The sequence below is a fragment of the Lepisma saccharinum genome, chromosome 11, assembly GCF_977018435.1.
Source record: "Lepisma saccharinum chromosome 11, izLepSacc3.1, whole genome shotgun sequence".
Classification (NCBI taxonomy): Eukaryota; Metazoa; Arthropoda; class Insecta; order Zygentoma; family Lepismatidae; genus Lepisma; species Lepisma saccharinum.
Window position 1 is genome coordinate 82465004 of NC_139239.1, and position 24653 is coordinate 82489656.

Genomic DNA, 24653 nt, shown 5'->3' on the forward strand with positions numbered 1-24653 from the left:
TCGCCGCTAATGTGTGTGCATGTAATATACTTTAATTTGCTTCATTCACTTCATAAATCAATGGATGTGTTTCACTTTAACCTTCCCAATCCGCATGTAGATCCAGCCCAAATTAGCCTGAATATCTTTTTAAAAAAGTACTCTTAACAAATGTTGCAAACATTTCACTTTAACGAAATGTTTCTTCATTTGAAGAAACAAGGAAGAGAGAGAGAGAGAGAGAGAGAGAGAGAGAGAGAGAGAGAGAGAGAGAGAGAGAGAGAGAGAGAGAGAGAGAGAGAGAGAGAGAGAATGAGAAGGTATGATGCTGTGATTGGTTGAGAGACAGAGAAAAGATATGTGACCGAAATATGGATAACATATTGAGATATACATTAGAAAAACAATAAATCATGGAGAACTAGGTAGGAAAAAGTGAGAAAATCAGGAAAGAGAAATATTTGATTCTATTTTTTAAAAAATTTACATCTTTTTACACCAGTATTAGCTAATCGCAATGATGAGGATAAGTGATGATATGATGAAATTTATGAAGGGACACACAAAGAATACTATTTTCGGATGTTCTCTGTGAGTCGAACCTGGGACCTCCTGGTGTTGTAGCGCAGAAGAAAACCGCACGAGAAAGAGGCAGAGAAGGATTACATGTTTGTGAAATTCATATAATATCTTACATTTATTCGTGCTCACCTTGCCAGATTTTTTTTGGCGCCACTACTTGTAGAAGAGGAAGCAGTGATGGGAAGTTTCTCAGTCGCACCGAAACGGATATGGTTATTACATAATTCAACTGACCAAAACAGAAGTAAAGGGGAAAATAAATCAAAATATTGAAAAGAAAGGAAACGCAATAGCAATGCGGCAACTATGAAATACGTTTGCACGCCAATATACCCAAAAAAACTCATAAAATTAACATTGTCCTCTCTAGAGATTAGCATTTCCAAGGCCACAGAAGACCAACTTCGTCCCAATGCCAACCTGAATGGACAGGAAGACACGCAAGGATTCATTTGGATGCTGATTGCACATATCTTCCTGTCCCTCTGTGTGTACATTGTAGCGAATCAGATACACTTTTTTCAAGGGGACAACACGGCATCCTGTCTCACCTTGCGTCATATCAAGAAATCGTGAGAACCTCCCATTACATTTTGAGCACTCTTCCAGTTCTAGCATCTAGGAAGACAACCTAGGAAAGATGTTGAAGTTACCTCTTGGAATATTGTCCTGCCTCTGCATTGCCGAAGTGAGTATCATTGACAAGTAACTTTTTGATGCTGTCTCTTGTGCAAAACTAGCGAGCATGTGTTGTTACTATGCAGAAAACCGCCTGAGGCGGAAATATACATTTTCAAAAAATAAGGAAGCCTGAAAGAACACGTAGGAAAAAAATGCGCTTTGAAAGTTTATTTTTACGATCGGAAACTCTGGGTGAAAATTAACAGCATGTGGATGACAATTATCTCACGAGAAAAGGAGTGCCTGGAAAGACAAAGACTATTTTTTATTTCAGACAAAGATACAATTCTCTCCACCTTTATCATATTTCAAGTAGGTATAGACGACCGTGATCAGTGGCAGTGCTAGAAAATTTCGTGGGTTATTTTACGATGGTCATTGCTACAAACATGGTATTTCCTTCTCTCTTTTGGCTTTTTGTTTCTTTTTCCTCTACTACTTACTCTCACTCTCTCTCTCTCTCTCTCTCTCTCTCTCTCTCTTTCTCTCTCACTCTCACACACACACACCCTATCTTTTCTATCTTTCTTTCTTTCTATCTCGACCCGTATATTTTTCAATTTCATTATTTCTATCTCTGTCTCTCCTTTCTCTCTCTCTCTCTCTCTCCTTTTCTCCCTCTCTTTCTGTCTCTTTTCTCTGTATTTATTATTCTCTCGTACTTGACTCCTATTTCACCTCTTCTAATTCTTGTTACCAATATCCCAACATGGTAACTACAAAGTATTAATTATGGAATACCATTAATAATACTATCACTATAAAACTCATACAGGGTGACGCATATTGTATCTACCAATTTGAGTTTGCAACCCTGACAGAATGCACGTGTGCATCTGTGGCATACCTACATCCGTGGAGTCAGGCAATTAGTATACCATGAACCGTTGGCCCGTGTAGACGCGGATTGCCGCTGTGGAAGCCTTCATCCAAACAGGCGCTGGGCACTGCGACGGAACAATGAAGATTGCCATGCATCTGTTCCAGAGACGTACAGCATTCTGAGTTGAGATAGACACAGTGCCGGATCTACAAATCTTTGTCCCCCCAGGACGTTGTTAGGGGGGGCGGAGGGAGCACCGGCCCCCCGAAACGTTCATGTGGCCCCGGCAAACTGTTCTACATTTGCTGAAAATTTTACTTTGATGACAAATATTGCAAAATAGGATTTTAATAAATTTTGCTTTCAGTTTGAAACACTGTTCTTCAATTTGAGTTTCACGAACCCCCAAGCAATACCTTTCTTTCCCACTTGACTGCTACAGTGGTTCCGGCCAAAGAATGGACTTGGAAATTATATTTTTATATTTTCCGTCGAAAGCCAAGGAGGGTCACACGAACGGCTGAACCAATCGGCTTGACTCAGTTGCCGTGGTGAGGGGAAATTCTCGTGGTACTCTGCGTTGCCAAAGTTTTAGTTTCGAGTTTTTTCCGAAATAGGTGGCACCCTCAACAAGGCCAAGCGCGGCGAAGCCTGAGGATAAAAATACAGTGATGCACAGAACAAGTCTCACATTGCCAGAAACTCGCGAGGAGGAGTTTCAGGCAATTCAAACCCATGGAGTTAAATGGAGAACAGCATATTGGAGCCCCGCTCCTGGCGAGATGTTCCCAAGAACAAACGAGGTTTGATCTTGGGTCCCTTTTTTTCAAGTGGCAGCTCTGTGATTGGCCCACTCAAGGTTACTCCCCCTCCCTCGAAGTAACCCTTTCCTGTCCTTTTCATGTGCTACTGTGACATATATAGGGGCTGAAAATGTTTTAATATGAATGGAACGAAAGCTCAATTCGTCACGCCCGCGATATGAAATAGATTGCGTGAAATTTTGATTGAATGATTGATTGATTCGCTTTTGGCTAATTTGCGAAGATAGGGATGAGTGATGATAGCATGAAATTGATGAATGGACACTCACGAACATCCATGCCCAGGCCGGGATTCGAATCCGGGATCCCTGACGTCGTAGCGCGATATGTTAACCACTCCGCCACGGGGGCCGGCAAATTGCATTAAATATCATCTTGCAAATGTTGGAAGCACGTTGCTCCATATCTCGGCAAAGAAAATGTTTAAGTGCCCTTTTTACGGATATATAGAAAGATTCATAGTGACCGACATAGCCTATCCCAACAATATTCCTAATTAATCATTCTAACTGTATCTCTATTTTTAGTTATTCGACGTCCCTTTCCTACCACTTTGGCTAATGGCGACGAAGAGGTTGAGTGATGATTAGATATAATTGATGAATGGCACTCACAAAGAATACTTGGACTCGTGGCATCGTAGCGCGTGCTAACCACTCCGCCACGGAAATATACATTACTCTCGTAATCACCACCATAATGGCTCCATTAGTATAAGACTAATATGTGTCACAGAAGAATGTGTAACTTTTAAATCAATTTGTGGTATTCTCAGTTAAAATAGTAGTTTTATTTATTTACACATCAAGCCTTACACCACATGAAATATTTAAATTAAGAGTAAAAATATTAATAATAAATATAATTCCAATACTACTCGTATTACAAACGGGATCCCATTACCAACACTGTATGTACCAGGTGGTTATAATTAAAGTGACTGTGTTCAGAGTGGTCCAGCACGGTCTGTAATGAGAGTAGCAGTCTGAAACTTCGCAGATATGCTAATGAAGCAATGCGCTCGCCAATTATTAAAAAGAAAAAGTTCCAATTCTCGCCACCAGGGTAAAAATGGCGCTGTAAGCAGTCAAAACGTGGAATTTTCCGTAACTCTGACGTCAAAGTGACATTGCCTAACCATTGTGTGAGCTCCCTGGTTGTTGTTGGTGACGCTTCTTGCTTTGTTTCCTTTAGTGATGTGAATGTTCGCCGAACATTAAAAAGTTTGATTTTTTCCGTGTAAAAAGCAATGGCTATTGCGAAGAAAGACCGTGCACTGCTAGTGAAGTTGTTTTATCAGAATGGGAGCAATAGCAACGCTACACTGCGGAAATATCGCCAACAGAAAGGGCTGAGAAGAGAGCCCACGTCAATTAATGGGCTGAAGAAGGTGATGATGAAATTCGAGGAAACAGGTGAATTGGGTGACATCTGCACGTTATAGGGACCTCCTTGTGCAACACGTGATTCCAGCTTTGCAAGAACGGAACTGTGAACACACCACCATTTTCATGCAAGATGTTGGAACACCACATGTCGCTCGCCACGTGAAAGATTTGCTGCGAGAAACCTTCACTTATGACCGCATCATCTCTAGGCAGTTTCCAGATGCATGGCCTTTCAGATCCCCGGACCTTAATCCATGTGACTTCTGGTTGTGGGGATATTTAAAAGATCGTGTCTATCAGGGACCATAGGCGTAGCTAGAACTTTATATTTGGGTGTGCACAAAGAAAAAAATGAGGTCTTGTACCTTTTTAATAGCATATTTTGCAATACAATCACTTGGCTCTTTAACTGCACTGATGTTAGTAAAGGAATATAAATTCACTAAATGACAGTGTTGAAAATTTCTGAATATATGTTGTAGAAAAAAATCAAATTGCATAAAAATTACACACACACAAAATGTTCATAAATGTTACAAACAAATACAATACAATCAAAATACATGTCATCTATAACGAGAGATGTCTGTCAAAAGGTACAATGTTCTTAAACTCATCAATAACTTCATTTACATCAATAGACTAAGCATTTTCCTGTTCCACAAATAGCAAGAGCAGGGCATCCAATCTATCCTGCTTCCGAGTTGCTCTTAATTTAGTTTTAACTTGGGAAAGCTTGGAGAAAGCTCTCTCACACGTGCAGCTTGTGACAGGTATAGAAGGAAAGAACTGCAGTACAGAGTAGAATGCAGTAAATATCTTCTCTCTCCAATGACATAAAAGAATCGAAAAACTACAGACACTCGTTTCATCAGCGATAATGCACACGTTTGTACCAAGTAATGACATTTTCAACTTCTTACAAACTGCCGCTTATTTTCTCTCTTATTGAAATATCTGTCTTTAATTCTCTTTGATAAAGCAGCCCATTAGGGTGTGCCTAGGCACACCCGGCACACCCCGTAGCTACGCCTATGTCAGGGACATGTTTCTCTGCCTGATCTGAAGGCCAGCATACAACGACATGTCGCTCAGATTTCACCAGACATGCTGCGAGTAACCGTAAACCATGCCGTGTTACGAATGCAGCATGATGCTGAATTGGGAGGCCATATTGAACAGTTCTTGTAACCATAGTTCCTAATAAACATGCCAGAACCGTTGTTCTCATGTGTGTGATCTTTCCTGCCTTTTTCCTGTAACTATACCACGTTTTGACTGCTTACAGCGCCATTTTTACCCTGGTGGCGAGAATTGGAACTTTTTTTTTCATAATTCGCGAGCGCATTGCTTCATTAGCATATCTACGAAGTTTCAGACTGCTACTCTCATTACAGCCCGTGCTGTACAGTCATGTTCAAAAAATCTGTCGCATGGATTTTTTCTAAGTCCAACGTCTTACGAAATTATGTTGGTAGCTCTGAAACAAGGAAGTGTTGTGAAATATACGATCCTCCAATCAGAGTAAAGTTCGATTCGGAGGAGCAGGAGGCGTGACTCACAGTCTTGTCCACAGGAAGTTCAACCAATGCAGCATTTCCAAATATGAGATAACGTCCCCATTGGTTAAATATTGTTTCAATAATGCGAATCGGCAGAAAGATTGCGCAAAAGTTTACTTTGTCGTTTTAATTGCCTTTAATCGTTTCAAATTAGTATTAAATTGTCCCAATTATAGTTCACGAGCTCAATATAATGTATTCATGTATGTGTTTGACAATCATATATCACTCATTAGAACAATTTTCACATTGTTTTTACTACGTGAGATGACATTTCATTTACATTTACGATAAAATAGTGGTTTGGGTGTAATAACAGTTTTCATTAATTAATTTAGAGATGCATTTTTATTTGTTGAGTTAATGATTAGGTTAATTCGTTATTTCTCGCGAAAAGAGGGAACCACAGCTGAAAGAAAATACACAAATTGTATTATTGAGGTCAAGAGTTCGTTTTAACATCACTTTTTGCACACATAGGCTAATCACGACACGGGATACATTTAAATTGGAATCTGAAACATTATGCGACCCGACTGGAACTCGGAAAAGGACACACTGATTACAAGACGTCGATACATTACCACTTGGTCTGGCGAACGCCAATAATAATGAGGAGTTGTGGGAGTGGGAGATGGGTGACGGAAAGTAGAAAATAAATAGTATTTTTGGGGGTATTTAATGTTATATTTATACACATACAAACCTAAGAAAATATTTATTTTGATACGTGTGTGTGGGGGTGGGGAAGGGGGAAAAGAGAGGGACAGAAAGATATTGGGAGAGATGGGACGAAGAGGTGATTGTGGAAAATGTTTTATTTGACGTTCAGTAATAAAAACAATCAAATCAATGATGAGTATCTTATAAATACCATATTTAATGTAAATTTGTTTTAAAAATGGGGGCGGGGAGCTGTTTGTTTTACGTTCAGTGCAGGATAACAAGTGGAGACACATAGTGGTTCGTATCTCACTTTAAACTGTAGGTCCAGGCCCCATTAGTCTATCTGTGTATAACGTGGATTTAGAATTCAGTAGAAAATAACGTCGATCTAGTATTTTGGATTTTAGATGCGTTGAGACCACTAAAATTTCCAATTCTTATAATAAGAAACGTGTCCTCATATTACCATTTTGAAAGAGAGAGAGTTAATTGTATAATCTTTCGTTGTTAGTTTCAAAGAAGACTAATTCAAATAGTAACAATGGGAACGAATAAAGTATACGAAAAGTGTTTGCCACCGTGGGGATTTGAACCTACGACCATTAGAGTGACAACCCAGTGCGATAACCACTACCCCACGAGTTCGTTCCTTCTTACGGCATGATTATGAGTTAAGACCAATTCGTTCAATATGCATTAGAAATATAATCCCCACCCGCCTCTTTATAAACAACACACCCAAACGCTCCTTTGTAGCAAATGAAATAAAGGTGGTATGAATGTCACAAAACATTTAAGCAAAATCTACTATATTTACGACGCAATCGTTTTACATGGAGAGGCTACAGCTTCGAGAATTGAGGTTGTGGTTTGACTGTAATTGTAGGATACCCCATAGGTATCGATAAGCCAAGGCTCTAGTGTGCACTAGATTGGTTCATTTGTAGTGACGTGCTCAGGAATTTGTAAAGAGGTATGTGAATATAAAAATGTATTCATGCTTATTTTTTAAACTGTGAATTCATAATTTAATATCTCTTTGTCCATCTCATTATCTCACTTAGGAACTAATTAGTATTGCAGGAGTCATACTGAAAAGAAATCTCACGTGACAATGACGAGAAATTAGATTTACGGAAGGAATAGTTTTCATATTTTAAAACCTCGAAGGGCCATGGGCTATCTCCCGACTATCAGTCTCCCTTCCACAATCCAACCTAGAGTTATCTTCAACTGGCAACGAGGTGACGTTGGTCAGCACGTCGAACCCTCAGCCGTTATAGAAGATATCCGAAACCAGGTTACACCAGTCATTCGTAGCGCCCCAATTTCCTCACGATGGTGGGTTGCCACCGGTCCAATACAGATAACAGACCGAGAACCCAGGACGACTCGAATCCATGCCGTCCCGCTGCAGTCGGAGTCCAAAGCACAGAGTCTTAGACCGCACCGTTACGGAGGAGGAGAGTTTTCATATTTCGTTTCTTATAAATGTCGACAATACATTAAATATATTACGCACCAAAAATTAGTGTCAAAAAATAGCCGGTTCTATAAGAGATTCGAACCTTCGATCTTCAGTCAACTAGGCCGCTATTTTTAACAATTTCCCATTTTCTCACTCAATACCCTTCGTTGAACATTTGTCTTAAGAGTCGTTAGCAATCTTGTAAACCTTATTAACCTATGCTGTCTATCACAAATGTATTTTACAACCTGGAGTAGATTTTGATGTCTGCAATTTAGAACTTGACTTTCGTGGTAAGTAATTCTCTACCGTCTACTATAATAAATAAATCAAAGTCTACATATCTCATATTTTGTAAATGCGAAATGTCATTGTTAAATGTTACAAACTATTTCTTATTCCACCGTTAGTTCTAGATTTAGCCACAGCATTCTGGAAACCAGCGTGAAACGTGTTTCCCACACTTCCAAGGTCAGGTGAACCCTTGTCAGTTGTATTGGATGCCTGTGAACATGTTACTTCATACGTCATGAGGAGGAATAAAAAGCTATATTTACAGCTAACATGCTGAGCTAAACACACTACAAGGGTGTAAGGGATGACCTTCCACGAAGTATGTACACCCAATTGTTGCTTCCACGTAGTACACCCTGGACTTCAGTTTGCAGACGAACGAGGTTCTGGCGACTGGCCCCATGGCCAGTATAATTTTCTGTGTTGTCCTGTGTTTGGTCCTTGTGGGTGCTGAGTGCCTCTTTACAGCCTCAGCTTTTAACCGAATTCAGAATATTTTAATATTTTAGTTACAACACGACGTTACAGTTATGTTATTTTAGTTCTGGTAAGGGACTGGACCCCGTATAAAGTGACAGGTGCAAAATAGCCTAAGTGCTGACGCACCCAAAATTTTGAATTCAAATTGAAATTCAAACACACTACATGCAATATTACATGTAGTACTGAAGAGAATATTTCAATTGCAGTTCCTCAACTGTAATTACACATTAGGCCTACTGAAAGTGTTCATTAGGAAATAATTGATTTTGAGTAGATTTCCGAGAGACACAGTAGAGTACTACAATTGATAACAGTAGATTCTGTCTACTGTAAACAGTAGAAATTGCGTAGGTTTATAAAGACGATGAGAATGAAACAAAGGTAAAAACAATGATAATGAAATGCAGAAGCGACCTGGAGCAAACAGGAACGTAGAATGTCTGGCAGCGAGACGCAAGAGTTGATCAAGAGATTGTAGCGTCAAATTTAGCTTAGTGCTCATAATTGATATTTCTACATGAGCTCAACATACAAGTTACATACAATGAGAGAATTGAATTGAGTTTACATCTCACGTGATATGAGTCGAAACTATTGTTGCACATTGAACTGTGAAGTGAATCAATATTCAATTCGATTAACTAGTGAATGGTGAAATGCTGAGATTTTGTAACGAGATGTGCCAAATGGCTCAGTATAATAACTTATGGACACACTGATTTAATATATTTGAACAATCTTATAACGTGCGATTTTGCATGAAATTTTATTACTTGAATCTACATCACTTCATTGCAAAGGATACAAGGCATTTTATGGGTTGTAAAATTCTGTGTTCGATTCACCGTTCGGTTAGCTCTGCGATTTTTATTTCTTATTAAACCGAAAAATTATTTATTGCATTTTACTTATTTCGAAAATTCGTATATTATTTGCTTTGCAAAATGTAGAGAATATATTGTTTTTCATGCTTTTTACAAGAATACAACTATGCATGGTGAACAAAAAATAATGTAAAATAAATACTATTCACAAAAGGATGTCAATAGTATGTATTTCTTTTGTTTCTTGATAATTTTCCCTAAAATAAAAATGTATAACTTTCGCTGTACAGTGGGATCCATGAGTATTACCGTGCAAATTGTCCATGACTATTTTCATTATTTTTTCTCTTACATCCTGTCTGTCTTTAAGTGATGGATTTTTATGTATGCTCGTGCAGAAGTTGTCAACAGCTTGTTTTGAATTCTCTTTTAATTCTTGTAGCTCTTATTAGGTCAAATAAAGTGCACGAACATGGGGATGGACAATTTGCAGGGTAATACTCATGGATCCCACTGTACATGACATTTCGTCGAATATGACACATGGATCATTTTTATGCAAATCCTAGTAAAATGATGAGAAATTCAAAAACATATTCTGAAAAATTATTTTCAAAAATAACATTGAAAAATCATTAGAAAGGAGTGTTATTTTTAAAAAAAAATATATAACATTTCTATTTCTTTAAATTATTAATTAAATACAATACTTAGTTGCTATATATAATAATAGGGGTAATCGAACAGAAGTCAAGCCTATAATCTTCGGCGTGTAATACTGACAGCCTATCTTGCCATACGAATATCTACCCTACCACTACAAGAAGCCACGTCACAACCTCAATTTTCGAAGCTGTAGCCTCTCCATGTAAAACGATTGCGTCGTAAATATAGTAGATTTTGCTTAAATGTTTTGTGACATTCATACCACCTTTATTTCATTTGCTACAAAGGAGCGTTTGGGTGTGTTGTTTATAAAGAGGCGGGTGGGGATTATATTTCTAATGCATATTGAACGCATTGGTCTTAACTCATAATCATGCCGTAAGAAGGAACGAACTCGTGGGGTAGTGGTTATCGCACTGGGTTGTCACTCTAATGGTCGTAGGTTCAAATCCCCACGGTGGCAAACACTTTTCGTATACTTTATTCGTTCCCATTGTTACTATTTGAATTAGTCTTCTTTGAAACTAACAACGAAAGATTATACAATTAACTCTCTCTCTTTCAAAATGGTAATATGAGGACACGTTTCTTATTATAAGAATTGGAAATTTTAGTGGTCTCAACGCATCTAAAATCCAAAATACTAGATCGACGTTATTTTCTACTGAATTCTAAATCCACGTTATACACAGATAGACTAATGGGGCCTGGACCTACAGTTTAAAGTGAGATACGAACCACTATGTGTCTCCACTTGTTATCCTGCACTGAACGTAAAACAAACAGCTCCCCGCCCCCATTTTTAAAACAAATTTACATTAAATATGGTATTTATAAGATACTCATCATTGATTTGATTGTTTTTATTACTGAACGTCAAATAAAACATTTTCCACAATCACCTCTTCGTCCCATCTCTCCCAATATCTTTCTGTCCCTCTCTTTTCCCCCTTCCCCACCCCCACACACACGTATCAAAATAAATATTTTCTTAGGTTTGTATGTGTATAAATATAACATTAAATACCCCCAAAAATACTATTTATTTTCTACTTTCCGTCACCCATCTCCCACTCCCACAACTCCTCATTATTATTGGCGTTCGCCAGACCAAGTGGTAATGTATCGACGTCTTGTAATCAGTGTGTCCTTTTCCGAGTTCCAGTCGGGTCGCATAATGTTTCAGATTCCAATTTAAATGTATCCCGTGTCGTGATTAGCCTATGTGTGCAAAAAGTGATGTTAAAACGAACTCTTGACCTCAATAATACAATTTGTGTATTTTCTTTCAGCTGTGGTTCCCTCTTTTCGCGAGAAATAACGAATTAACCTAATCATTAACTCAACAAATAAAAATGCATCTCTAAATTAATTAATGAAAACTGTTATTACACCCAAACCACTATTTTATCGTAAATGTAAATGAAATGTCATCTCACGTAGTAAAAACAATGTGAAAATTGTTCTAATGAGTGATATATGATTGTCAAACACATACATGAATACATTATATTGAGCTCGTGAACTATAATTGGGACAATTTAATACTAATTTGAAACGATTAAAGGCAATTAAAACGACAAAGTAAACTTTTGCGCAATCTTTCTGCCGATTCGCATTATTGAAACAATATTTAACCAATGGGGACGTTATCTCATATTTGGAAATGCTGCATTGGTTGAACTTCCTGTGGACAAGACCGTGAGTCACGCCTCCTGCTCCTCCGAATCGAACTTCACTCTGATTGGAGGATCGTATATTTCACAACACTTCCTTGTTTCAGAGCTACCAACAAAATTTCGTAAGACGTTGGACTTAGAAAAAATCCATGCGACAGATTTTTTGAACATGACTGTACCACTCTGAACACCGTCACTTTAATTACAACCACCTGGTATTTGTAGACCCATTGTTATTCCATCCAAATAGAACTATTTACAGTATTTATTTTATTTGTTACATTTTTATGTCTCGTTTCAACCTTCGTGGCGGAGTGGTTAGCGCAGAGCACCACAACGCCAGGGATTCCGGGTTCGAATCCGGGCATGAATGTTTTTTGTGAGTGTCCCTCCATCAATTTCGTATCATCAATCGTCCTTATCTTCGCGATTAGCCCAAGGTGACAGAAAGACGAAGTAAAATAAACCAAATCATTCAACCACTATTATTACTCGATTCGCTCGCGCCACATGCAATAAATTGTGCTTCTTATTTTTACGTGCACAATTTTACTTTCTACAATACGATAGGTGGGATTATAACAGGTCTCAAATAGGAGGCTGCTTATATTTAAGTGGGTGGGGGAACGGAGTCGGGCGATCACATTTTACTCCTAAGCTTCTTAATTGATAATTTACTTTTAGTTTTAAGCATCTTGGGAAGAAGTGTCGAATTTATGCAAATGCAGAGAAGGAATAAGGGGTTTCAAGTCTTTCATTCTGCGTATTTTATTTTTTTCATGAAAGTTTATTCACACGAAATAACACAAATATTCCAAACTAATGGCAAGCTAATCTTATTCTTCACTACCAATATCACTGGACATTTTATCTAAAATAAAATTACGTAACACGGTCACTATTGCCGCTCAACTGAAATAATTGGCGGACAGAGCGGTTTGTGCTTGGGGAGGGAGATGCCTCAAAGTGCGACCATATGTTCATTGGATCCCAAAAATGTTTATGACCTGACCTGTCTCCGTGTCGATGAGCAAGGGTCCTTGTGCTTCACCGTGTTTAATGGTTAAATTGATGGAGGGACACTTACAAATACCCATGTCCAGGCCTGGATACGAACCGCACCCCTGGCGTGATCATAAACCGCTACGAAACCAGAGGTCCCAGGTTCGGACCTTGGATAGTTATGATTGCATCATGTCTGTCCCATCGCCATTTCGTCGTGTCATCATTCAATCTCATAATCGAATTTAACCCAAGAGGTAGGACAATGGTACATTATATTAATAGCTTTGATAGAAAAAATCTTACATTTTGGTTTTAGGCCCCCCTAGCTACATCCCTGGTCCCCCCCTTTCCGCAAAATATTACCAAAGACCCCCACTTACCTACCTACCTACCTTTACACACGCACACAAACACACATATACATATATACACATACATATGTAGTTGTATAATGTATGTGTGTGTGTGTGTGTGTGTGTGTGTGTAATTCTTGATGACAAAGTCGCATATAAGAGCTTACAGGGTGATTCGAAAGTCCATTCACAGGTCCTATAAACAGTAAAATAGTTAGGTTGGGTACAATTGGTCAAGATAGAAACAGGTTAGGCTTAGGGGGGACTACATTGGTGTGTTACAAGAGGACGTCCGTCATATTGGTGGCCGCCATATTGAATTCAACTCAAAATTTTTAAATGGAAAGGGGTGATGTGATATACAGTGGCGTAACAAGGGCTGAGCGAAGTGGGCGGCAGCCTGGGGTTGATACGAAACATATAATAAATTAAAGGGAGAAAAAATATGGAAAGACTAATTTTTGTGGGCAATAAAATTAAAATATTCTGTCTTTATGTGGTTTTAAATTCTAGTTAAACGTTATAATTTGAATGAATGCCTCAAATGAGGGGCATAACATACAGGCAAGCGGGCACTAAGCCTAAGGAAGGAAGTAAATATTACCGTCGTATTTCTCAAGTGAAACACTTACGCAAAAATTCACAATAACTTGCTTGGCTATTTTTACACATTTAATCTTTTCTTGAATAAAAAGCACTCTGTCTTGTATTTACTTACTTCTCTTGACCTTGCATTCCCGATTTTAATAAGGTAACAACCGCCAAGAAGCAAGTGTGAGGCATTTAAATGCTCGCGTTGTTTTATTCCTACCTACTAAATTAGTCTACAGACTTGCATCAATGGTTATAAAACAAAAATTACTCAAAGTTATTGTCTGTAGACTTCTGGAGCCTGCCTCTCTCCCCAAACAATCCATTCATATATGCAAGGACGAAATCGAAATTCTTTCACAATCTAAAGAATGTTCCATGTTATTTTCGTAGGTTTTTATATCTTCACATTGTAATATTTCATAGTTCGAGAGGGGCCATGGCCCCTCCCCTGAATACGGGCCTGTCGTAAAGCATCAGATTTCAGCTCCGGTTAACAGAGAAATATACTTTTAGGGTGAATGAAATTACTAAATATCATTTTCGACAGTAATTTATTATCATTATTTAAATATGATAAATTGCTGACGTATCCTTGAAGATTTTGTCATATATTATATGTATGACACTGTTTCTCACACCTGGAAAATGATTCATTTGTTACTTTTTCCTGATTAAAGATAGGTTGATGAAACCTTCACCACCGCATTTCTCTTGAAATTCTAGCCTGATTTAATTCTAGCCGGACTGCCACGCGGGAGACCCGGGGTGGGTGATCTAAGGTCGGAATTTTTCCGGCTTCTTCCCCGCATAAAGCGGCTGTAGGTAGGGCCCACCCAGCCTCAAATCAAATGGTACTCGGGAGTGGGGGGGGGGGGGGTAAAGGTGGCCGCAGCGTGGTCTGATCACATCACCTCCAAGATAGCCGACATCGATAATATGTTGGGCCCGCATACCCTAAATGTGCCTACATGGCACGATGCTATATGCACAGGGAACTTTAACTTTACCTTTACCTGTATATATTGTATTCGTTTCTGTAGCCCTGAGTAACTATGTTTATACGAACCCTCTAATATGCCAATGGCTGAGGGCACCCTAAAGACTTACTTGTCCGATTCGCCTATCCGGGCATAAAGTGTACTTAAATACACTGCTCCACAAAACTTAAGGAACACCACGGTATTATGAGAGCAAATAGAGTATTAGAGAATATTGTAAATCTTGAGAATAACACTACAATAAAATATCTCTTCTGCACATCATTGTCCCACGATTATTTAAGCATTGTCACGCTACACTGGCGTAGGCAGAGATGGTTTGATGAGGCTACAGCCCCCTCCGAAATTGAGAAAGACAACCTTTTGCGTTCATATGTTCGCAATTTCAGTGGAGCATTTGGTCCTGAGTTCCTGTTTTTGATGACAATGCTCGCCCTCACCGCGCACGTATTGTGTCGGAATTCCTAGAAACAGAAGACATCGCCCGTATTGAGTGACCTGAATGCTCACCGAACCTCAATCCTATCGAGCTTGTTTGGGATGCTCTTGATCAGGGCTAATGAACACCAATAAGGTACAGATGCAACATGACCAGCAACATTGCAAAATGGTATACAGGGTGAACACTGTTTTTGCGTTTGTTTCCTTTTGTTCCCTTGGAGTTTTGTGGAGCAGTGTATAACTAAACGTCTTGCTATTTTGGTGTGCAGACAGTGCAGTAAATATATTCTAAAGTGCAGCAAACTTGTGCAACTCTATATACAGAAATCACTAGATTAAGAAATGAAAACAAATTACGGTTTTCATTTGAATCTCTCTCGTAAATACTGGTTCTTTAAAAAAAAGTAGTTCATTTTTCCTAGAACAGGAAAATGGCTAATACAGTAACAATTCCCAAACAATAGGAAAAAGTTCAAAATAGACTGTGGCCGTTCAGGATATGACTGATTCATTGTGAGTTATTATTTGAATGTTTTGTTAGCTTACTGTTAATAGCTACTAGTTATAGCCGACTCGCTAGCTTCGTTAACGACCGGCTGGCTTTGGAGTCCACGGAGCGCGCTCACCAGCTGCAACAATCACATTCAACGCACAGTGTTGCCACATCTACTCTATGCCACCTTGTCCCTCCGCGCACAAGCACCTTCCCACGGTCTCCACATTGATGTTGCAAACTACGGCAACAGCGTATCCGCAGTCATGTGACTGAGACTCCACGTGGAGTAGACGAGCAGAATGACAGCTGCTCCCATTGGCTGGAGGTTGAGTGTGATTGGACGAAAACAACTCGCCCACTGTTTAACCCCACCTACGTTCGTGGCAGCAGCTTTCTTCAGTTCTTGGACGTTAACGAAGTAAACGCGTGGGCTGTACTCTACTAAACTCCGTGGCGCAACAGCCCCTGTCGGGCGTCTTTTTGTTGAGTGACACCTGGTCAGGGCATCGAGTTCCATCTCTGCTGTTTTATAGCTTTCGAGACCAGAGCCAGCTACTGCTTTTCAAGTAGCTCTCCAATTGCCCTGAGTGCTGAGTCAACATCAACATTTTTTGAGCTTCCACCGAGAATCGAACCTGGGACTGCTCTCGCTAGTACTACCATTACTAGTACTACTACTACTACTACTACTACTAATAATAATAATAATAATAATAATAATAATAATAATAGTTTATTTAAAGTACTGAGAACAGTTAACAGCACTATGTCACAAAGAGTAGTATGAAAGGATTATCTCATAATGGTTTTTACAGCAAATCACATCCTACACCTAAATATACGTAATATTTTAAGGGAAGTTATAATTAAAATTATCGATTAATATTTTTATAAATTCACCACCATTTTTCAATTTTACAGATAATAATGAATTCTTTCTTGTTTTATATTATGGAATATTATATACTATTGTATTTATAAAGTATTAACTATCAATCCTATTTGACAAAATGCTTTGTATCAATAAATTAATTTTATATTTCCTTCTTGAGCTCAAGGTTGGTAAATTAAGTATCTCCAACCACTCCATATAATTTAGTGATATGTAACTTTCCTTCATTTTCATACAAAGTAACCTAATAAATAATTTCTGAATTGATTCAATTTTCTCGGTATGACTATTTGCTGCACGTTCCATAATTCGCTTTCATATTCCACTAATGGGCGAACCAAAACTACAAATAGGAATCTAAAAGTTTCCCTTCTATTAAAGGAAGTACAATTTAAAAAATATGAAACCTAAAACCTTTTTAGCGTTTTTACAAACTTCAATTATATGTTCATCAAAAAGCAATTTAGAATCAATAAATATGCCAAAACCCTTATGACTAGAACAAATAGAAACCTTATAAGATTTAATAACATATTGAGAAACAATACAATTTGTTTTAATAATATAATAAAAACAATATGTATCATTTATCTACCCTCGACAATAAGAATATGCAGCTCCATGCATTTCCATTTCACGAATTTGCTGCTCCAAGCACAGCATGCTGGCATGGAGGGGGTGGGGGTGGGGTGGGGGTGGGGTGGGAGGTTCTGCCTCGTTTCGTTTGAAAACAGCATTCCAGGTTCTTGACCAACCACATTTCAATCAGTCACAAAATCCACTGCGCCTTTCCCTGTGGAGTCCACATCCTCTCAAGTGCAAAACAGCTTTATTCGCATATCCCCCTCGCCCACGCACATGCATAACATGCATATAATTCACTCTCAGCATAAATTTATTGAGTTTCCCTTGTCGACCAAGCAAACTTCGAAGCATAATATCTAATAGTTTCATACATGTGATGTATTCTTTTTCCCTGATTTGCCTGAACGGCAGTGACATTATATTAAAGAAAACCAGTTTTACTGTTAGGTGTACGTATGAACAAAAATATGCATAGTATACATACCCTATATTATATTAAAATCTAAGTACTTTCTCAACCATCTCCATTTCTAATATTAGGATATTATTTGGTAATGAACTTCGAGTGAAGAGAAAACTTGTTGGACATCAGACACTTGCCAATATATATATATATATATATATATATATACAATTTGTTTATTCATAAATTCTGTTTCGTTGTTTGAATCTCTTTATATGAAATCCTTGAATAAAATTCGTAATCTCAAGTTATTTTAATACAAAATTTCATGCTCGCATTATGCGTGTAAGACTAAATCTCTATTCTTTTCCACAGGTTGCAAGAGGATACTCAGAACATTCTCACCATGCCGAGAGCGTCTTTGGTAAGTTCTTTCGTTCTAAGCCCAGGTTTATGCACAGTAAGGTTGATCGGTACTGGACTTATAGTTTAAAGTGGAATCCGTACGACCGTGCACTGCTCTGCGCTTTCAACGGGTATCGAACCCAGGATCCCTTGCCTACAAAGCGACGACGTTACCACTACTTCATCGGGAAGACCACATATACTCTATCCGGGGAATCTCTGGAGCAAGGCCGCCCATAAAGATAGTGAAAGTGAGAGGGCGGAGCGAAGCAGTATACGGTGCTAAAAAGGCTGGTAGCGTTAGTCGCTCTTCCCCATCCAGGCGATCCCGTTCCCTCGCACTTGTTCATGGGTGGAGTCCTCTCGATTCGCTACTTTCGCTGAAACTTACTTTCGTTCGCTCGCTCCAGAGATTCTCTGGACAGAGTATAAGTTATTTCGTGAAATTCATCTCACATTGAATCTTATTTCCCCTGGAAACATACAAATACATTGCACAAAGTTTACATGCATTTTTTTCAATTGTTGCAACAATTCTGAATCAACTTCAAATAATAGAGAAATCATAATTGATTCTAGGTTCCTATGGTATTAACCTAAGATTTGAAATCAGTGAACATAATTCAGACTTATATTGATAATTCTTGTAAGAAGAAGAAGGACAATATATTTACGGTTCGGTTGGTAAAATTAGATGGAAAGTGTTTAGTTTAGACTTGCTTTTACACAGATTTCCTCATGTTATAATAATAAGTGCGGCTATATAATACTGTAGTATTCGCATTTATGTGAGGGACACCTCAACATTCAAATTTACTAGGGGTCAAAAATGCCATGGTGTGCACATTTGAATCCTAAAACTAAAACCTTGATGTAATTCAATATATTCAAACATATACAGTCAAAATAGTTAATATTACCTCCAATACAGAAATGTCACATGAATTTTTAAAAAAGATAGTTTCTTCTCTCTCCAAATGTATTATGTTTTGTGTTTTCTTACTACCTTTGTAGTTTATACTTGAAAATCAATACCTGTATTTCAATAAACAAAACATTGAAACCTAATTCGGCCAAGTCTAAATAAGAAAGCAAAACAACAAATACGTAGAATAATTTTGGTGTTATCCTCTAATAACAATAAAAACACTGTTCTACACACATTTTGTTACAGAAATGAAAGCACCCATTCGTTACTAATCTGAGGATGCTGAACTCGAAAATGATGCTAAAAAAGTTCGATTGGCTCTCGTCTTGTTCGTTGTTTTGATTAAATATTTAGATATTAAGTATTACACTAATTAATAGTTCTAATTGTGAAATAACACCTCGTCGTTGAGTTATACGTATTATAGTTAAAGCATATGCATCATCATTATTACAATGTTGTTCGATTGATATATATATATATATACACACACACATACATACATACATACATACATACATGTATAAGTAGTTGTATTTACAATATAACCATTTCGAGAAATGATGAACCCCTCTCAGGCAGATTTGCCTACACTTAAAACTAGCTCAACATGAGCATATGAGCTTTTTGCTCAAGTGTGGAACCCTGTCTAATCCAAGATTTTTGTAAAAATGCCCTCGAGAATTTCCTGTGAAATGATGAGCCCCCTCAGATTGATTTGGCTACACTTACAAAAGGCACTTCTGTGAGATTGTTGTCCATAATCCTGTCAAAAATATGCCCCTCTTGATATTTTTTTTTGGCTACACTTAAAACTAGGTCAAAAAGCCACCCACACCCACATACACACCCACACCCACCCACACACACACATATTTACTTCCGGTTTAAGTTCAATTGGATACCAGGTTCAATTTGTTTATCTAATATTAAAACAATGTAATATGCAGAGCCCCTCTAGAATTGCTCTGTGACTCTCTCATTTCTTACATCATAAACATATTATTTTTCACCTATGAGAATAACACTACATATGGTGTCATCAGGTAATGCCTCATGGAATTCACAGATAATTTTAATGTTTGTCCTGTCATTCACCACAACTTGTTTCCTTTTTGAAGTGTTGATGACAAACATGGGTCTCTGTGCTTTGAATTCATCTGGTGTGTAATACATGTCAGTATTGCCAGTAGTGACCCTTTTGTATGCTGTAAATGCTTCATATAATTTGAGGAAATCATCCTTTGACATGTCTAAATTATAATTTTCTCTAGGAAATACCTCATTTCTGCCATTTTTAAGATATATGTTTTTGATGTTGCAGTTATCAAATTTACTTGAATTTTTTTCCTGATTATTGTGTCTTCCAGTCTGAAACAGTACCACCACAAAATCTGGCATGTCATATTGTATACTGGAGAATGAATTTGTAGCATCAAACTCATAATAGGTACCAGATGCGGGCTTCTGTACACATTGATATGTATAAAATTGTAGAGGAATCTGTGGATTTTTTATTATATCAGCTTTGTATTTAAGAGCATAACTGGCCTCATATTCAACAACAGGGATTCTTAGCTCCATAGTCTGAATAAGGCACTTGCCCTCATTAGGTAGGGTATCAGGCAGAGCTTCCCCTGTAGAGTTTAATGTACTGTACCTCATCAAAGCATTATTATCATTGGCAGCTCTTCTAAATGTGATTCTTAAACCACCCTTCCACATAATATCTTTGTAATCTGAGAAGAATCCTGGCAACAGGCGCATGGGGAACAGCACTGTGTGGTTTTTAGATAATATCTTATCACCAGCCTCAAATCCACCTATTTTGTAGTAAGAAGCCTCGGTCTTGGATAATTTTAGTGTGGCCAAAGCTGTGGAGGTAATGCCGGGATAATCCACTCTGTTTATAACAACACCATGTTTTCTGACCTCAATTTCAGAGAATAGATGCGGCACAAAATTGTCCACCAATCTTATATTTGAATTTGCCGGATAATCGGTACCATCGAGCTTTACAACATCAAATTTGATGTATAGATCTGCTCTGTGGGGGTGTATAAAGCCATCCCCTACATCAAGATCAACCTCAATCTCTGTGTTGGGTTGATTTAAATTTGCAAATGTCCTCCTGTTTGGGGGGAATGATTGTAGCTCATAACTCTCAATATTTTCCATTTTTTTCTTGTATGTATTTTTATTTAAATATTAATCTCTATGATTGCAGTTGTTGTGGCTCCAGCAAAATCAACTAATTCTTCTTTTTCATTAGTGACCATCAATTCAATATAATCTATTCTATTATGGCACACAGGAAAATATAATGTTGGGGATGGATTGTAGATGATGGGCTCCATAAATTCAGAGTTAGGTTTGAATGTTGCAATGATGCCAGTTTGTTTGTGAGTGCCTATGCCATTTGATTTGGTGATCATACCCTCAGCCACATTACAGTGAATATTCAGAGTTTCTATGGCTAAGAATTTGGGTATATTAATAGCAGTGTGTTTGATGCCTGGTTCAAGTTTTGTGTTGTTCTCAAAGCCTAACAGCTCTCCTATAGTACCCAGATCCACTGTCTCTGTAGCAGATACAATTTCTACTCTGTGAGTGACAGAATTTTGACTTAACACTACACCTCTGGGTAATTGAGCATTTAAAGTAGATAGATTATATTGCCCTGGAGTGATGACAATTTTTTGATCCCCAACTGCAATTTTGTTGTTGTGGTGTGTAATATTAGGGATCAAGTACATGTTATAAAATGTTCTGAGAGCTATTGTTTTGGGATACACTATATCATCATGTAATCTGAGCTTCAATATTGAATTTTGGCTGGTGAGATGGAATACCCCCATGATGTTTCAGATACCACAAGGCTTTTTGAAAATTTTCAATTGATGGTTTATTTATTTGAGACATATATCTAAGAACAGATAAACACAAATGTCCACAATTAACATCTTTGAAATTTTGAACACGGGCATTATTGTAATAAAGATTAGCTGATTTTAGATATTTTACTAAATTTTCAGGTGGAACACCTCCAAATGAATCAAACACAAATGCCTCATTTTTTAAATATTTAAGATAACAGATCCAGTGAGTGCCCTGATTTTTGTACTTATCCAAATTAACAATGCCACACTCTTTATTGAGTGGTTGCTCTGGTAAAGAATCAGACATGTACACACCTCTAAAATGTTTGATGCCCAGTGGCTTGATTAAAGCTTCAATATCTTGGTTTGTAAGCGGCTTTGGTTTTTTTAAAACTTATTCATGGCTCTCTTAACACCTTTGCCTTGTTTCTCCATGGCCAGGTTATAGCGCCTCTGCTCATCTAATTCTGCCCTATTCTTCTTGGCATCTATTACTGTTTTTGCTATGGCGGCTGATCCCCCGGCCAAGCTCCCAACAGCCCCGAGAGCAGCTAAGATGGCAGGGATCGTAAATATGAATCCCCCCACATGTGATTTTTTTCTTGATTGCTGTAATTTTTTTAATTGGGGGGTACTAAGTAACAATTTCATACCATGGCCCTTGGCAATACAAGAGCTTTTTTTCTTGCGCTGCTTTTTGGTCAAAAGGCTATCAATAGTTTTAAGAGATTTAAGACCTGCATAAGGTATTTGATACATAACACCCTTGGCCTTCATTGTAGGTTTATTATATACATATTCACAACCCCCACCCCAATTTTTGTTTGGTGTTCATAGCTATGGTGGTCCCCAATGCTGCTATTTTTTCACTTAAAGAAGCATCTTTGCTTACAAATCTACCAAATGCAGCCTCTTCTAATTTCTTGTCTGCAACATGTCTCTTGTCAAGATCAGAATGTGTGTTGTATGCTATGTCATGGTCTCTACAAGCAGCATCTAGGGGATTAACACCAGGATCACCTCTGTTTAATCTATGGTCCAATTTTGTGTTTGGACCACAATACTGATAACCTGGAATATGTAGTTCAAATGGCAGCTTGTTTATAATGTCATTAACAAGCCCCCGACCCTCGGAAATATTCCAAAATTTAGGTGGTAGAGTATTAATAATTTTTATAAGATATCCAATCCCCTTAGTGTCATTCACTATAAAATTAGACAATTTGGTGCTTATCATGTCCATAATTCCAACCTTTTCATTGTAAAAATTGTGGTTGCCAGCATTTTCCTCCCCAGCTATCACCAATAACCTATCTACAAGTTTCCTGACATCATCAACCCACACAAATTCTTTAGGCAGGGTGTTGTATTGTTTGATTCCACTGCCAGTCTTGATCTGTGACCATATGGGCTTGATTAAATTGTTGTATTTTGCTCCACTGCTCGACTTGACTCTTTTTTGTGTGGGATCATTGTTCTGGTATAGAGCATCTGATTTTATTAATATTTCTTTGTAATGCTCATAATCTTGATCTGTATAGCTGCCAGGTCTCTTCCTCGTCATCAGTTCCCACAATCCAGGTGTTCCAGGATACTTAACAAAAGCACCTTTTTCTCCAAGACGAGATTCTGAATATACAATCAGATCATCTCCCATAAATGTTACTCTGAAATTGCCAATTCTATGTATGATGCTACCATCATGCTCTGTGTCAGCATATAAGCCAAAAACCTCATCTTTGTTGTCTTTAGATGTGCTTAAATATTTTTGAGCAAGAAGACCCAATTCAATAGGATCCTGAGTAGCTTCAATTCTTCTAGGACCAACAGGACTAGGTGTATGAATACTGGAAAGTGGGGTGAATGGATAATCTAATGTTTCTTGCAGCTACAGGTACAAGCTCTGTGATCAAATTTTGATTTTGCTCTGTAACAGTTTTGATATTTTTACCTAATTCACTAATAGCATCAATAACAGGCTGCTCTGTTTGTTTGTGTTTTTCATAAATTCCTCGGTTCTCTGATTTCCATCCCTTAAATCTTTTTACAAGATAATCTCTTAATTTAAGATCATCAATGATTGGCCTTTTCATGGTTATTTATTTATGTTTCAATGTCAAGAAAATTGTTGATTTTATTTCTGTATTTGCCAGTATTAGGTGTTCTTGTCATATCAATTGTGACAAACCCATAACTGTCCTGGTTCCAGCACCTGCTGCAAAACTTAGAAAAATTATTGTAGCTCAAGTCCCCACCTACATATTCATCATGTATGTGTTTGAGGTTGGTATGATCCTGATGAAACACACATATAAAATTGCTGTTGTCTCGGATCAGCTGCTTGGGTATTTTTGAAAAAGTCTGTGCCAGGTAGAAGCAATCAATGTTTTTGTGTCGGCCCTGTGTAAAAAAAATTCTAACCTTGTTTTGATTATCCAGTATAATGTCATCAAACACAACAACAGAATTATCGAGACAGTCATGAAGTGGCTTAACATCTGGTTCAAAAGTGGCAATATCCAATCCATCATATAGCTTCATCAGCTGCTGATATTTTAATTGTTCCAAGCTCTTAGAGAAGACATATAAGTGCCTGTTTTTCCAGTCTAACCAGTTGGGTGCCAATAAAAAATTATCAACCATTAGTGTAGTTTTACCACATGCAGATGGTCCAACAATAAGACACCTAATATTATCAGGCAGCAATTTTCCATTTCTCTTAATCTGCTGTTCAGGTTCTGGCAGCCTTTTTATA

General features: G+C 37.9%; 1 protein-coding gene across 1 annotated transcript in view; it reads left to right on the top strand.

The window, feature by feature from the left end:
• Nucleotides 1-1095: 1095 nt before the first annotated feature.
• The window catches only part of LOC145995340 (uncharacterized), a 124784-nt gene continuing 101226 nt past the window's right edge, over nucleotides 1096-24653 (top strand). The window contains exons 1-2 of the mRNA XM_083131953.1: nucleotides 1096-1249; nucleotides 18062-18110. Of these exons, the coding sequence (XP_082988079.1) occupies nucleotides 1202-1249; nucleotides 18062-18110 (97 nt within the window). The 5' untranslated portion in view covers nucleotides 1096-1201. The remainder of the gene's footprint in view (nucleotides 1250-18061; nucleotides 18111-24653) is intronic.